General features: G+C 36.2%; 1 protein-coding gene across 8 annotated transcripts in view; it reads left to right on the plus strand.

The window, feature by feature from the left end:
- ABCC13 (multidrug resistance-associated protein 11) overlaps positions 1 to 18163 on the plus strand; it is a 412318-nt gene that overhangs the window by 186292 nt on the left and 207863 nt on the right. For all 8 annotated transcript variants that reach the window (XR_016365178.1, XR_016365179.1, XR_016365177.1 and 5 more), the window contains exons 9-10: positions 3126 to 3195; positions 17142 to 17208. Coding sequence is in view for 4 of the 8 variants with exons in the window: in XM_089833423.1 (XP_089689549.1) it covers positions 3126 to 3195; positions 17142 to 17208 (137 nt within the window). In the remaining 4 variants the exon portion in view is untranslated. The remainder of the gene's footprint in view (positions 1 to 3125; positions 3196 to 17141; positions 17209 to 18163) is intronic.

Here is an 18163-nt window from a genome sequence, read left to right on the forward strand (position 1 = left end):
AGCCTTCAATCAGCATTTTAAGGTCGGATTTGAGCAGGACCATTACAGTGGTATCAGAGCTTGCTTGCAAAGTGTTTGATGAAATGTCAAACAACTGAAGTATAAAGATTTTTTGGTGTTTGAAGAAGTTATAACCTGTTGGGGTTATTACACTTCCACGTCAGGAGGGAGCGGGAACACCAGCAATGATGGTGCCACTTCGGGTGGGTACAAAAATAATAGAAGAGGGAAAAACAACAATACCAACAATACCAACAATAATAATGGGGGCCGTAGCCGAATTCAATACGATGCACACCTAGGAACCAACTCTTAATCATTCTCTAAAAAATGGAGATCCCTCCCCTCCTAAAATGTAGAAACTACCATCCGAGTGTTTGAAATTGCTCACAGAGCCCCCATTGCAATGCTCCATGGCCCTCTGGATGGTTCCCCTATCCACTCTACTGACCTACAAGAATCTTGTGATAGGCAAACCTCTGCTCATCTGTCTGGAAACTAGGAAGGGCACATTACAGCTCAGCGCATAAAATATGGAAAAGCTGTTGTAGATTTTCCCTAGATAGTTAAACCATTATGAAATCTTGCCAGCAGCCATAAAAAGTGACAAATGAATAAGTGATTTCTGCCTACCACTAGATAGTAATATACAAATATTATTGCACTTTTTGTATTGTTGAACCTTTAGTTTTTTGTGGCCAAGGCCCAAAGATAGGGCATACAGTGGTTTTTGCATATCCAAGAGATGTTGGGAATTCTAGTTCCATCCTAATATTTTTTTTTTTTTTCTTAAATGATAGCATTTTGCAAGTGGAAGAATTCCTTTCAACAATCTCTATTAGAGTTCAACAAGTTGAAGAAGTTGATTGTAATCTTAGTCCTAGTAGCATCCCTTACATGCCATTCACTGCAATTTACATTTCATCGAAAACACGCAAATTGAATGTAGTCCATGTGGTTTTGAATGGGAAATACTCAACAAAAATCTGGTAAAATAAAATTATTAATATTTCCGTATAGAATAGAGAATAAACCATTTCCTACACGGTACATAAAAAGTGCACTTGATGTAAAGTGTAATCTTAAAAATGTTTTGTTCACTTTAACCTAAGGAGTAGTTGTCCAAGAAAAAACCCATGTCCTAAAGCCTTATGAGGCTATAAATTCAAAGAAAAGTTCTCATTACTTTTAAATTTTATATTGAAAATAAATCTATTCAAATTTAAAAGGAAAATCAAAAGCACCTTAGCCTTCGTTGAAGTTTTCGGTTTTTTGATACTTTCTAATTTTCTCTCTTCATGTAAATGTGAAGCATGAAGAGCAAACTTATACACAAAAAAGCTTGGGAGACACAGAAAATGTGGTAGCTCATGGCTACTTAGGATTGATTGCGAATTCTGTGTGTAATGCTACTGTGCATGTAGTAGTAGAGCAAAGTTCTCATGAGATTGGAAAGCATTTGACAGAGAACCCATAGTGTTTCTGTGCTCCCTTTAAGAGTGAACCCATCATATAATTGATGTTGCTTTCTTGGTGAAATAGGGATAGAAAAAGTATGGTCTTGTTTCTTGTGGAATTATTTTACTCTGGGTTTATCTAGGGAAACCATGGTGTTGGTAGCTTGTGTTTGATGCTATGCATGATTTTGTTATATACCTTCAGTTTATAGTTTTTTTGTAGCTTGAAGTAGAATTCTATTATAGGGTGCTTTCAGTAACGTTCATTGCACGCTAAGTTCCAATATTGTTGTAACATTTGTAAGAAAGTATGGTTTCTTAGGTATATTTTCTGCATAATAACTGTCCTGACCTAAGGCATGATTGTAAATGGATCGAACTCATTGAGATGTAAATAAACTTAAAGCATTTTCTAGACAAGAAAATGCAAACCAAATTTTATCTGGGCAATGTACAGAAGAGCATTTGTTTGCAAGGGATCATCACTGGAAAAAGAGAGCAGTCATTCTCTTAATGAAAGGCTAGTTTAGCTCATAAGAGAAAACTTTATATTATATTCATATAAAGTAACATTGGTTTAAAAATCTAAAGACTCATTAAGCACCATTGGTTTAAATATCTACTGCAAGTGTTGAAGAATTTAAATTTTCATAGGGATGACCTGAAAATGCAATAGGGGAAGGACTAAGGGTAAAGTTACTTTTCTCTATATCATAGATGTATAAGAACCATTGGTTTAAAACTTTATCCAAATGTTGAAGAAAAAGCATCTTCAAGCGATTTTAAACTGATCTAGCATAGAGTTTACTATGAGGAACTATACTAGCCCTTCATTATAACTCATAAAGCACCATTGGTTTAGATGTTTAGTGCAACTGTTGAAAAAGAAGCATCTTCATATGGATGGCTTGCAAATACAGTGGTAATGGAAAGATTTTTAACAAATTATCTTATCTTTTCAAGCATGGAGGGTAAAATATTTTTTGAAGAGGGGGCTAGTGAAAGTAAAGAGGACTTCTGAAATCTATTTATAATTAGAGTCATGTCCACAAAGTGAGATGCAATTTACGAAATTTATATATATGCAGACATTGGAGTAAATATGGAGCCTACTCCATGGATTGACATGTATGCATATAGGGACATTCATCCAGATTCAAAACCATCATTTTTAATTTATTTTATAAATTTATTATTAATGTATCTCTTGGCAGGTTCAATCCTTATCCAATGGGATCTTTTGGTGTTATTATATGGAAACAATATAATCTTTGTGCACACTGTTTGTTCTCATGACTGTATAAATTTGCACCAATGGAAATTTTATGAGCGTGCGATCAATGTCTTGTTGGCTGCTTATAAGATGTTTTCTGGATTATTTTAGGTCTGCTTCATTATGTGATCTTGAGTCTAGTTGAGTAAAAAAAGAAAATTTATTCCTTCATCATAGATTGTCTCCATGTTACCTTTCCCTGTTGTGATTTCACTAGCAACTGGTTGGATAAAATTATTGTGTAATGTACTTTCAGTATTATATGTTCTAGGTTGGTGTATCCATTCGAGTCTCCTGATTTGGGATAGAGTCAAGGAAAGATTTGAACGTATAGTTAATGTTTGTTGATATTTTAGTTTGCAAAGTGACAAATACAATTTCTAAACTGTATGCAGGCTATAAATGACGCCCTTGGTTTTATGGGACCTCTTCTATTGAATGCTCTCATCCATACCCTTCAACAAGGTACAACTCATTTCAGGCCAGGGTCTGCTCTGATATTTTTAGCACAAGTTGGTTTGCTTATCATATACTCAATGGTTGATTGCTTATATGCCAAACATTACCTGGTTTTTTACCTATCACTCTCAATTTTATATAAATCTATGTAGCTGGCAGTCTAATAATTTAATATTTTACATCGTATCTTATCTTATCATTTTGCAGATGAAATATTATGAGCATAGATCAAATTATCGCAGAAATATTGCCAATAAGACAACTTATTGCAATAAGTTAAAAACGGCGATAAAACACAACTTTAGTGCATGACTTATCACTGATATTTTTTGTTTTCATCGCTGGTACAAATACATTACTTATCTCTGATAAGTAGGTGATTAGTTACCAAAATATCATGCAAAGTGATATTAAAACCTACTCGAGTGATTAAAACTACTCAGGGTGAATCCTGATCCATCTCTTGGGAGTCCTAATGTGTTTACCACTTTTGACAGCTGAGATACAGCGGTTAGTCCTCCAGGAACATAATGAAGGTAATGGCAGTCGTCACCATGTGGGCATCCAGATGTATTGCATTAGAAGTTTTGCGATTTGAACTATAAACTTTGTAGTGATAGAAAAGAAATGCGCAAATTTTGTTAATCTATCACGACTACAAAAATGCAATCTTTACCTTGTGCTCGGGGTAATCCAGTAATGAAATCCATGGAAATACTTTCCCACTTCTGTTTAGGTATGGGTAAAGGCTTTAATAATTTTGCAAGATATGAATGTTTTGATTATTCTGCTAACATGTAATGCATTCTTTGACATATCACAACACATCATCCTTGAGCCCTTTCTATGTGAAACATTCACAAATTTGCTTGTAAGTTTTAAAGTAAGTTGAGTGTCCTGCCAATGGAAAATCATGAATTGCTTGCATGATTCTCAATTTTAATTTAGAGCCAGGTCCTTAAAAAACTCTTTATCTTTTTAGTATATAACATCATTTACAATCTTGTATCTATCATCTTGAACATTCCCATCTAATAAATCACAAGCAAATGAATTCTTAGTGTACTCCATTAATAAAAGAGATTTTCAATCAGTTGTTGCCCCTAAGGTAGCATTTATTTCAGGCTTCCTAGATAATGCATCACCAACCACATTGTTCTTACTTTTAATGCATTCAATTTCAAAATCATAAGCTTGGATCTTACTAATCCACTTTTGCTGCCTGTCATTCAAATCTTTCAAGCCCAACAAATATTTCAAAATTGTTATGATTAGTTCTAACCACAAATCTACAACCAACGAAATACAGTCAAAATTTAGACAATGCATGCATTATTGCCAGCATTCCCTTATCATATATTGAATACAACCTTTCAGCACTATTGAGTTTCCTACTCTCATTAACTATAAGATGTTTATTTTGCATTAAAACTGCTCCTCTTCCTTCACCAAAAGCATCACTTTCTAATAGAAAAGGCTGATTGAAATCTCAAAGTGCAAGAACTAAACAAAAGCTCATTACCTCCTTAAATTTATCAAATACCTATTGCACTTCCTCAGTCCATCTAAACTCCCCTTTTTTGCTAAGATTTGTCAGTGGTGCTCCAAGTTCTGAGAATCCTCGAACAAATCTTATGTAATAATTGCATAAGCCAAAGTTTCCTCTTAAGTCTGAAAGATTTCATGGAGGTGGTCAATCCAAGATGGCTCTAATTTTTTCCTGATGTACCTGCACACCTTTTTCATTGATCGCGTGACCCAAATATAAATTTTTTGTCATACCAAATTCACATTTAGAGGCTTTTGCATAAAGAGAGTGTGATTCCATTATACCCAAAATCTCATCAATATGTCTCAAGTGTTCCTTCTAAGTCTTGTTGTAAATCAATATATCATCAAAGAAAACTAGCAAAAAATTTCCTTAGTTCTTTATTAAAAATATGATTCATACAAGATTGAAATGTTGTCGGAGCATTTGTCAATCCAAAAGGCATGACTATAAATTCATAATGCCCATAATGACAATGGAAGACAGATTTATGAATATCTTGTTCTTTTAACTTAATATGATGATACCCTGAACTCAAATCAATTTTAGAAAAATACACAGCACCATGTAACTCATCTAACAATTCGTCAATTTGGGGCCTTTTCAGTGGTAATGGAGTTTGCTTGGCAAGTGTTTGACAAAACGTTAAACAACTGATTAGTAAGGAACTTGGGATTATGAAGTTATAACCGGTTGGAGTTATTACAGTGGTATCAGAGCAGTTTCCTACCATCTTGTAGGGGAAGGAATTAATTTTTTTGTACATATATCAAAATCATCTCCACTAATCAGAAACAATGGGATTGTATTGTGAAACAGTTGAATGGTTAGTTAATGTGATGAGTCAAAACCATCAACTAATGAAAAAACTGATTTCAAATTGTGAATTTGAGCAAAACATGATATCATTTTTTCAAAGGAAGAAACGTGATGATACCGTGGACACTATTAGGGAGAAGAAAAAATATCAGTAATTTTTTTAGTCAAAACTCTAACTCTTATTTTTAAATCAGCAATGGCCAGTGTGAGATTACAGTTGTGCCTGGTGTCATAGCAAAGCCCAAAAATGTTGTGGATATGGGGTGTGATTAGTATTCATGTCCAGTTGAGTCAGTCAATACAGTTGTTGGCATGAGTTCCTCGGATCGTGCATTTGATGGCGATATAGTGACAATTGGAGTGAGAGCATGCCATGATACTATTATATTAACAATACTTTCATGCGAGTTGAGCCATCCAGTGATGTACTTAGCAGCAATGTCTTTGATGTTTAGGTGTGCATTTCTGATAGAACACATGTTATTGATTATAAGGTGAGTGATGTAGAGACATTTTCATGTTATAGCACATATCAGCACTGTGTTGAGGTTCCGTTTGTAATAACCCTGTCTGGTTATAGCTTAAACAAAAATCAATTTCTTTCATTAATCAACAATCTAGCATTAAGTCAAACATTTGGCAATCATTTCCTAGTATGGCTGAAACAGTTATCTTAGTTTTTGTTTAGAATGTAACTAGAAACTTTTAAGAATCTTCAAATCTTCTAATGGGTTAAATTCATCCATTAATCTTCATAACATTAATCTTCATTAATCTTCATCCAAGCATACTAAAAAGAAGCTCTTCCATTTCTTTTATAGTGTTCTCACAAGAGCTTAGTCCTTCATTTTCTCAATGTGGGATAAAACATAACTCCCTTTATGTAACTTATGTCTCCAATGTGTTATAAAATAAAGGGGACTCTTTTAATTTAAATATTTCCCACAAACTATAGTCTATGCATTAATAAAGTTAAATATTTAAATTTAACTTTATAAAATAGCTCTATTAATGCATAACAAATCTTATCAATGCTAAACAAGTCTTTTTTCGATTTTAAACAATTACCATCGACATACCGCTGCCACTGGATGTCCGACCATGTCCAAGAAGACTTACTATAAATAGTAAGTATGCCCAAAGTTGCCTCAAAACCCCTCAGAAAGACCTGCAACTGAAACTATCTAGGCCAAATGGCCTCTAAGTCCCTTTAATGTCCTGGTTAGCCTACGGGACTGTGGGGAAATAGCTTAACGACGACATCATGCTATGAATGCTAAAAAGGGGACATTACAGATTGGATATATGCGAAGCTATACAACTCCTAGTTGGATGGAGGTCATTCGTACAGATGATGACATGGACAGGAATATGGTAAGGGGCACAATTTGCACTATTGGTACAGCTGGTAGGACTAGTATGGGTAGCAGGATGGTTGTAGCGCCCACGATGGTGAAGAAAGGTGTTGGCAACATGTCATCCCTTCTAGATTGGGGAGCCACGAGGATAGAATTTATGCCATCTCAACTCTCAGCAGTTGCACATTTGGTCCTTGTAGAGCAGATTCCTCATGCCAAGGTGGTAGATATCATGACTACCAAGAAGGCGGCCCACACTATATGGATCACTACTTCATAGGGGTTAGAGATAGCACAACCCACTACACTCATAGTCATGCCCATAGGAGTACCCCCAATCCAGTCCAATCCACCCATTCCTACTCCTATATCATCTATCACTTCAGAGATCATGCTCCCAAAAATTGAGAAAGAGCATGCCATGTGGATGGACATAGAGAACGAGGCCGGCACTTTGCTAGCTAAGTTTCAAATGAGACTGGAAGATATACCACCACCCTCCCCAACTTTAATAATTGGAGAATGGGAGGATATGGATCACCAGCTGAAAATGTGAGGGATAGAGGGTGAGAGTCAGCATATAGGAGAGGGTCGAGCTACAACAAGTATAGGGAGCATAACACTCTTCGGGGAGTGTAAACAGAGATTCCAAGCAGAACTAGAAACCGTGACCCATGCTGCACATGAGAGGATTAGACAGGCAAAGAAAGCAGATTTGAGACCGGTAGTCTCGGCAGCAAAACACTCTCACAGTTCATGAAGTAATGATGTCACTAGGAGTTTAGGAAGGTCTTTACAGAACATGGGTGGCCCAGTGAAGACATGGAAGATTAGATACATGGATAGAGAGTTGTGCAGACGATACAAGTGTCTAGAGGACAGCCAACCATGGCGACTATCCTCTTACAAATGGAGGAAACATTAGGTCTAATTTTGTGGATCTCCAGAAGATGACATGGGAGACAACTAGGATAGAAGAAGAATGGGTCATCCTAGAGACAAAAGTACAGAAGTTGGAAGCCAAGCTACAACAGGAGAGAGACATGCCTGCATAAAAATTGGTCATGATAGAGAAGGACAAAATGGATGCACTAAGGCTCCTGTAGACTACGTGAGCCAAACAAAAAACAATAGAGAGGGACTTGAAACTCCAACAACAGCTTGCATGAGTAAGTACATCCACCACTCCAAGGATGTCTTCTCACCCATACCAGTAGCACACTAGCTTATTTTTCTTTTGGTCATCTAGAAGACACCAACTGTTGACTTGTTATGAAATAAGATGTACTGAAGAGTCACGACAGTTGATTTCTTAACCAACTAGAGTGCTATATGTAGGGGATGTTGGGAACCACGTCAGATATATTTTGGTAATGTGGGTAATGTAATACTTTGGCACAAGAAATAACAGTAATATTCTACCATTGTCGTGTGTTTTCCATATTATAGATGTTTATGTTATTCTTCTGTTAATCTTGCATTTCTGAAGTCAGATCACTTCCATATCTGGCGGGTAAACTCTGCCATACTTGGCACACAACAGTATGTGATCAATTATGGAGAAGTATGCAATCAGGAAGTTGTATATCAGCATTTGGTTAAGTTGATTGGAGTAAAATGTTTATGAAGAATATGGAAATTGTTTGAGGAAGAGTAGAAGTTGCTATGTGTTGTAAGCCCAATGCTTATATGCCTAACCATTGAGGTCATTTGAAGAAGCAAAGAGTTGCGGACTGAGATTATGATCACAGAAGGATCTAGTAATCTTATCCTACTGTTGAGAAGACATTGGAAAGACTTGAAGGTGATCAGTGATAAGATTTTGAATGTGTGAAAGGAGTTTGTCTTACAAGACATTGATCTGTTGAATGTCAATAAAGGAAGAATGAAGAGTTTCATGGAAAATATGAATGGGCCCATGATGCTCTTCGTCATCATCTCCCAGACTTGGAGACTTGAAAACTGCTGCCAAGACCCCCTAAGACCACTGCACCTACTCTCAAAGCAAAAAGAGTGGGTCCCCATTTATAATAATCGATGTTTTCTATGCTTCATCAATCACTTTCTTTTCTAAACCTTGGCCAAATAAATTACTAATCAATGATCTGCAGTTGTCATCTTTGAATCATTATACACGAGTCCTTACCTATGTATGATTGATGTGTTAGTACTGTTATGCATGTTGACTGAGATGCAATGATGTTTAACAGTTGCAATGAATTCCAGTGAGGAATTACAAAGACAAATGGATACAAAGCTTAACAATGATTATAAAGCTCTCCCGAAGCAAATATAAATACGATGTCAAAGCATTTCAAACAAGCTTGTTTATCATGTCCCCTGTTTTCCTTCTGTAGAATTTAATAATAAATGATAATAAAATAATAATAAATAAATTGTATTTTAATTTATTATTCAACTTCCTATATTAATTTATATACTAATTAATGTAATATAATATTATATAGTGAATAATAATACAACTAACACAATGTGATATTATAGTCATTGGTAAAAGTATGATATCATTTCATGATAATAATAATAATAAAACAAAAATATGGAACATGTATTTAATAAATAGATAATAATTAATGATAATATAATGAACATAAGATATAATTAGTTCTCTATTTGATTCATTATTTAATTCATATATGAATCGATACTACAGTAAAAAATACTAACCAATACTATAAAGAAATATGTTACGCAAAAAATATATAATAACACACCAATATATTTCAACGAATTATATTCCAAATGACATAAATTAAATATCGAAATTAATATGGTCAATTTATGACACCCCGGACAATATCAGGAAACATAACCACCAAACCATGAACATGTAAGTCGAGTAATATAGAAAATGAAATTATTGTAATTGTAATTCCATTATTCATTCATGAAACAAAGGGGAATGGGTGTGTCTCTTCAGTACTGAAGCAGCATAAGCCCTACGGTAAGAGGCATCAAGTAAAGGATATTCTTCAGCATCCATAAGAGTAAGAGGGTAAGGATAGAACTATTAAGGAATAGCAATCAAGAAATGGAAGGAAAGAAGAGATTTGGGAATATATATATATATCAGTGCCAGCATTACATAGACAGCATTACGTAGACAGTGGGGGAATTAATAAGGGGAGTCAAATTTAATGTTCAGCGGAAGATAAATCAGAATCAGCAGACAGAGCATTGGATCTTAGAAGAAAAGGTATTCTCATCACAGAGAATAGATATCGATAGCAGCATCCAAACTCATCCACACAAGGAGTTCATCAATACACCAGCATATACGTGAAGCGATAAACAGTACTGGATTATATAACCATCATTAGTGCCCGTGTAAAAGAGAAATTATCAATTGTGAGAGGAACCAAATCACCAGTCAAGAAAGTCAGCATATTGCAGAAAACTGAATTTGAAAAGATATAAGGAAAGGCCTTGAGGATCATTCAATACAATAGAATATCATCAAATATTATATCTTTTATCATTTCAGACCTGCTCAATTAGATTGAAAAGTCCTTTCGCATAATCAGTGGCATATAGTTTGACTGATGGTAATCAGATCGAACTAACACTTCACATACAGTCAGCGTATAAAAAGGAAAGACAGTCAATAATAAAATACAGTAAACCAATGAAACACATCGTATTATAACCTTCGATATTATAGACTCAAAAAATGTATCAAACGAAGGGTAAAGTCCAATGTTACGGGCAGACAAAGACATATACATCAACAACTGGGTATAGGAGGAACTTGAAATAAGGTTAATCTACATAAGCATTATTAGCTGCAGATATTCAAAACTAAATCAGAGGAGAATCTTCATATCTCAGAGCAGAAGTAATATTGTTACTACAGCCAGTTCATAACTCTAAGACTGAAGCTTTAACCGTATCAACACTCTTATGAACTCACCATCATGTATAATTGTCATATCCAGTATAACAATCCCAGAAAGTCTATCTTTACAGAAACTAAATCAGTTACAGATATAAATAGTGACCATTAAAGATCAAAGGATGTTCCTGCCATATTATAGTTGTATATTGTTCTTCATCAAAAGACCATGATGTTTTGCAGCAATATATTCTTATAAAAATAAGTGATACAATTGGCTGGAGATAATATCCATATTGTAGCCAATAAGGCTGGCAGTAAATTATAAGAGAATCACGGGCAATAACATCAAGATAACTCCACATTTGTATTGATTCATCTTTCCTTAAATATATTGTATACATTCATTGGCGACAAACTAAAGGATTGAGTATAAGTTATAACAAGATAAGAGTTTTGTGTGAATGAATTTAGGAAACCGACCCCATGATGCTCTGTATCATCATCTTCCAACTTCGAGACTTGAAAATTGTTGCTAAGACCACTATGCCTACTGTTAAAGCAAAAAGAGGGGGTCCCCGTTAATAATGATCGATGTTTTCTATGCTTCATTGATGACCTTCTTTTATAAACCTTAGCCAGACGAATTACTAATCAGTGATCTGCAGTTGTCATCTTTGAATCATTAGACACGAGTCCTCACCTTTCTATGATTGATATGTTTGTATACTGTTATGCACGTTGACTGATGTGCAATGATGTTTAACAGTTGCAATGAATTCCAATCCGGAATTGCAAAGACAAATGGATACAAAGTTTCTCAATGATTATGAAGCTCTTCCAAAGCCAATATAAATATCATGTCAAATCATTTCAAACAAGCTTGTTGACAAGAAAAGGGATGTTGACACAATATGAAATTGAGATAGTGCTGCAGCCAGAAGGTCATGCCACCCAAATGAGCCCCCTTGCAACACTTAATAGCTCATGGGGGACTGTATGAGTTATAAGGGAGAATTATGAATTGGTCTGGTTTAAGAAAGAGGGGGCATGACAATATATAGCATAGAAGCCGTAGTTAACAATTTGATTTACTTTTCAGGCAATAGTTTTATTAAAAGTTTAAAATAAAGTGCTTTGGACACTTTGTTGATCATTTAGTATCATTCAATAGAAATTTATATACTTATTTTGCTACTAAAATCGCTATTGAAGCCCCTTATGTTTCATTTGTTATCATGCTTTTATTAATTGAATTACCTGTTAATTGCTAATATAAGGTTTGTACCATAGCCAAAATACTCACGTAGAAGTGAAATACTCATGAGTTTTAATGCTTGGTGAGTATATACCACTTATCAAGTTTTTGTCAATTTCTTCACAAAAAAAAAATCTCAATGAGTTTATGCAAAAAGCTCAGCCTTGGCATAATAAAAGGCCCAAGATACAAAAAAACGAGTTCTAATTCATTCTTTTGTGCTTTGTTTGTGAACAACTTGGCCATGGCATTATAAAAGGCCCAGTTGCAAAAGCACAACTTCTAATTCATATTGTTTTGCTTTCTTTGAGGTCTAGGATGCAAATGGAGCTTGTTTGAGACCATTTACAGGAAGCAGAGGAACAAGTTAATTCAGAATTACCTTAATGACCCTGTCTTTGTTCAAAGACAAATCTTCCATTGTGCACAAAGAAGGTAGAGGAAACACTAGTTGGTCCAATTGGTTTGGATAATATAGATTTTTATAGTGATTGAGCATCACATGAGCAACAACCATTGTTTGTAGAGGACGAGATCAATGATTGGGAGAGGCAAGCTATGGAGGGTGAGGAGGTTGAGGATGATGAGGAGTCACTGCTAGTGCCAATAGAAGCTACATCTAGGATGGAGGTTGAGCCATGACCACTCATGCCAAGCGAGGGGGCATAGCCATAGAAAACTCCTTAGACTAACCCTCTCCCTCTCTATTAGGTTTTATTAGAGTCCGGAAGTGAAAGCTGTAAATCATTTTGATGTTGTACTTACTTATAGATTTACAAACACAATTTTCTATTTTAATATCACTTCAAACTCCCATGCAACCAGCCATCAAAATTCAACATGAGTATGACATTTTATACCTAATTTGCATTTAAGTCAATCAAATATATCTAGACTCAGCATGTTTCTTCTTTTGTGTACTCATTTATTCATTCATTGGATGCATCTCCTCATTGAATTTTGCCATCTCTCTCTCTCTCTCTCTCTCTATATATATATATATATATACATACATACATATATAAACATATATTTAATTAAATTTAAGCAAATTTTTAAGTTACCAAATTTTTGTTGAGTTATTTTTTGGGTCTTGATGAGTGTTTGATTTTTGCGATTTGGCAACTTGGTTTGTACTACAAAAACATTATTTGGTGGCTGTAGCTTTGAGTAGATTAATGTGTTTAGCTGAAAATGTTTGATGTATGTGTACTTGGCATGAACTGAATTACTTTCACTATTGATTGCAAGCTTTGTAGTACAAGTTTTATTAAAGGGGTAGGGTTACAGCCATATGTATCAACCGTAATGAGGGCAGTGTACGACATCCTTATTCGGCTTACCCTCATACGGACAGATTTTGACATCAAGGACAAGGCCATATGGATAGATTTCAGCGTCAAGGACAAGGCAACGTACAAAATCCAACATATGGCATCTAGGACAAGGACAGGGTACGACATCCAGCGTATGGAATCAAGGGCAAGGCAATGTACGGCTTCCAGTGTACGAAGGGTAGACGTGGTGGAGTCGAAATCTAGCGTATAGACAGTGGAAGGGGAACTGTGCATAGAGGGGTGGTTGTATGGAGGAATTTCGTACGAACAAGCATAAGGTGAAGCCGTACGAAGGGGTGACTGTACAGAGAAGTGGTCGTACAGCTGCTGTACATACCAATTACACAAATTATTTACGAATTGCTTATGGTTACTGTTCTAACACGTCGCCAATAGTTCTTTTGGGTGGTCATTGGAGATATAACAGTACATGCTGGTAGATTGTAGATTGGACATATTCTTCTGACATGGTGAAGTTAAGTATGGGGAATCCTAGCCGGGGCCACATTGTTGATTCCAAAGGTACTAAAGCGGCTGCCTTACAGGCAAGAACTCAGAAGTCAGTCATGACACAGGGCTAGACTAGACTGTCACAAAATATCAATGCTTCTAGTATCAATTTTGAAAGTGTGCTCAGCAGTGAGTGCAGGGCATGGTGGGAAAAATCAGACGCAGATCATCCTCTCCGAAAGGCATTGGTCGTAGCAGAGGTGGACAAGATCATCTTTATGTTGATCTTTGATATGCACAAATTTGAACCTATTCTCTGAGATTTGATTACGGGGTATGATGGAATAGGTCATCAATCTATCATACAGTATGCTCAGCACCAGGTGGTAGTTTCTTATTCTGCTGAAGTACTTAGTAGGGTTTTTGGAATCCCTAATAGGGTATAGGAGTTGAGCAAAACACCTATGACAGGAGAAGACAAACGGAAATGGTTAAAACTCTTGTGTCGCTAGGATGTTACCAATGAGGAATGGGAAGGTATTCTAAAGAATAGTCGGGGGCTGAGAAAGGTTTTCATTGCAAATGAGGAATGGCGTTGCATGGTTGATTTAGTAAAAAGTAAGCTCACAACTAGCAATCGCACCTTTGATATTGCTCTCTGGTTGTTGCCAGCAGTGGATGGCCTATCCCAAGGACAAATTTACAACTGGGCTCACCTCCTTTCTGATAGTTTGCGGGAATTTCTGGAGTTGCGACATAAGGCTTTCTACATGCCCCATCATGCAATGGCTTTGTTCTTGGAGGCAGTTCAACTTCAAGTTAGTAGTGACCATCGTGGGACATTGGTACCAGCAAGTAGAGTGGAACTGTACCGACCAGCGATGACTTATTGGCTACATCTAGACACCTTAGGTGTGGGCTCCCAAGGTTGTGGTGAACCTACCAAAAAGAAAGCACGACAGGCCGTAGTAGTGGAAGAGGATGAGGACCAAGTCAATTCTGAGGACACAGCAGGTGATACAGATTCCTCCTCTTCTGATTCCCAAGCAGCCGAGATTCGCCTGAGTCACTTCCAGGGCACCCCAAGTGAAGTAGTGTTTCTGCCACTTGCTACAAGTCCCTTCCTACGGGGGTCATTGAGGTTCCTCAGCCAGCTTCTCCACTTGGTGATGTTGTGGTACCACTAGTTTCTTCCAACTAAGACACGAGCTTAAAAGCAGCAAGTGGCTCAAGACACTTTTCAATATGGGGGCTTCTAAGCTATCTATTCCAGGAATCAAGCCTCTTCTCTCGCCAGAATAGCCTACTTGCACCAAGGTGATTGATTTAAGAGGACAAGTTCATTGTGGACACAAAGTACAACTATAGACACCTCTCAGGCCAGAAGTGGTCTAGCCTATGGCTCTTGTTGTTAAGTCGGCTGTGGGGGAGCAATTGAAGGACCCTTCCTCTCCAGGTACTCAGGTGACAATGGCAGGAGCAGATACTGTTTTAGAAGAGGCTGACAAGCTATTGGAAGAAGAGGGGTTGATGTCATCCCCTGTGCCCTCATGGCTTGAGGAACCAGTGGAGATACAGAGGGGGCATGAGGAACCAGCTTCTTTTGCAACTGAGGCAGAGGGATTTCTTACAGAGTTACAGGCTATGGAGCATTCTACTTGGGAACTCCTTTAGCATGCGCAGTCATATAACTTGGAGGGTGTACTCGCCGTAGTTGCAGCATTGCTACACAGATTGGGGTCTCTTAGAACAGAGTAACTACAGCCAGGAAGATATTGCCACTACTTGGACCAGCTGTTCTATCATTTCTCAGACCCAAGTTGCTTTCTCTCCTCCCATGGCCTCTTTGGCTGCTATAGAGACTGCTTTCTAGAGTGTTTTTGTGGAAGCCCAGCAGGACAAACGTCTTCATAAGCAAGTCTAGGCAGAAAAGAATGCTCTTTTAGCAAGTTGGTAGTTGGAGCGAGTTGAGTTGGAAGGCAAGTTGGCAGTGGCCGAAGCTAAAAAGATGGATACTTTGCGTGTACTTCAGGGCATTTGTACTAAGCAGAAGACGACGGAGCGGGAGCTGCAATGCTTGCGAGGCACTCTGAGTCCAGGGATGTCCTCCAATCCTTAAAACATTTCTTAGTTGTTTTAGTCGTCGTCTGGAAGACGACTCGTTTTTTTGAGGGGGATATATGTAGTCGGCAATTAGTTTGTAGTCGGCATTTGGTGGGTATTTAGGAAGCCGGGAGTGTGTCGATTGTTTTCTAACCAACTGACCCCTTTATAAGAAGATTAATACTTGGACTTTGTGCATTCATGTTTTGGTAATATTAATAAAATAAAATTGTTCCTCGCCTCCATTAGGATAACATTGTGGTATGGTATATTAGTGAGCCTGATAGTAATAGTTGTATGATATTCTATAACTTCTGGTAGTAATTGCTCTCTACAGTTGGTTTGGTAGATTTGCATGTGACTGCCATCCTGATTTATTCAGTGTCCATGCTGTGTAAACCAATCTTAGGTTGCTGTGTACTTGCATTGTTTAGTCTCCACATTTAGTTGAACAACATAAGCTTGGTAGGCCATGTATGATCTAGTTTTCGCTAGAAATAAACATAAACCTCATCTTGTGGTGTTCTGCATGCCAGTGTTTGGCCTAGGTGAATCCAAATAGCTGTACATAAGTTTTATTTGCTGTGTGTAAACTACCATAGTAAACACCTTTCTATAGATTGTAAACAAATGCATGTTGTTCAGATTAGGGTTATAGGTTAGGTTTTGGTTATAGCAAGCCTCCTCTTATTGAAAGAATGGTGTTACTATATATATTGTTCTATTTTTATTAAGAGATTTATTTCACAAGTCAAATTCCATTCTAAATGCTGGCTTATTTTTTGATTTAAATTGTATTACATATTATTTTCTTGATCTCTAGTGTACTGATCTTCTCTACTTTCAAAATCTTTTAGTTTATAAACAAACTTAGTGTCATACATATTGGATTATTTTACATATTTTAATTGTTCTTATGCATCTTTAGAGTCAATTTTGTTTGTGAAGTCTACACTACCGTGTTCATACAGAAGGTTAAAAATTCAAGATCTATGATCGAATTCAAAGGCTTTTCTCTGAAGGAAATAGCATCTTCAATGTTTTACATTTGGAACACTTATCTACATTGTAATGAAAACCTTTACTTGATAGCTTGATGGTTTTGTCTTTTTCTTCTGGAATAAAAAAAAAATTTATGTATATTTATATACAATTCATCCCAAATCTTATGTTCAAATGAACTTTACATATTGACATTACTGCTTTCACTTTATGTTGATGGCAGATTCAGAAAATGGGCAACAGTATGGCATTTTCTGTGCTTTTGGGTTAGGTGTTCTTTCTGTGTCAAGGTATAATTCTTAAGTAGCGTTTGAATATATTATAATGTGATTGTGTTCAATTAGAAGTACATTTGGATTTTATATATTATCTCACCATAATACCATTTACCAACATTAAAATACAGGACAGCATCAACCACACTAATACATGCATTTGATCATTACTAGAAAAATAAAACCCAATGGTTCAGTGACAGGGAAAGAGAATCAGCAAACTTATCTGTAGGGATGGACAATCAACATCAAACCACATTTGAAGATGAATCTCTTTTATTTCATAATGTGTATGGCACTACTTGGATTCAATCAAAATCGTATTCACTGTCAGTTTACAACTTATAACACAAAATAAATGAAGTAATATCATATTGCTGGCACAGAAGGGGCATTTTACAAGACATTCTACAGATAGGATATCTTATGATGAATGCATGCAGTGCTTGCAGAGATTGATTTACAAGTGCTCCTATTCTCTTATTGATATGCATCTTCTAGAAAACTTAGATAACCTCATAAAAAAAGAAGATTTGCAATTGCCTTTATTCTCTTATTGATTCTTCAAGAGGTTTGGTCTTTGGCACTCTGCTTGAAATAGGTGCTTGTATTTTAAATTCCTCTTTAAAGTGTCTCAATTTCATCAATGACAAAGTAGAGTTTCTCTTAAAAGTTATCTTCATCATCATCTTCAAGATTAGGCTTGATCTTTTCACGCTTATTTGGGAGATTGATTTCTTTGTCATTGTTGTCTATGGTCTTCCTTTAGTTTAAACACCATGAATAGCATTTCCTCTTCATAGCTATACCAATCTTTGTTGTTGAATGTGTTGATCTCTGATTGCTTCAGTTGGATAAACCTGTTATAGATGTGCTCTTTATATTTGTGATATAAGGTTATTGTTACATGAGAAAATATATATATATATAGTTTTATATTAATTATCTGATTAATGAATAGACATGTCCT

The sequence above is a fragment of the Cupressus sempervirens genome, chromosome 5, assembly GCF_028749045.1.
Source record: "Cupressus sempervirens isolate cs-2001-9-10 chromosome 5, ASM2874904v1, whole genome shotgun sequence".
Taxonomy (NCBI): Eukaryota; Viridiplantae; Streptophyta; class Pinopsida; order Cupressales; family Cupressaceae; genus Cupressus; species Cupressus sempervirens.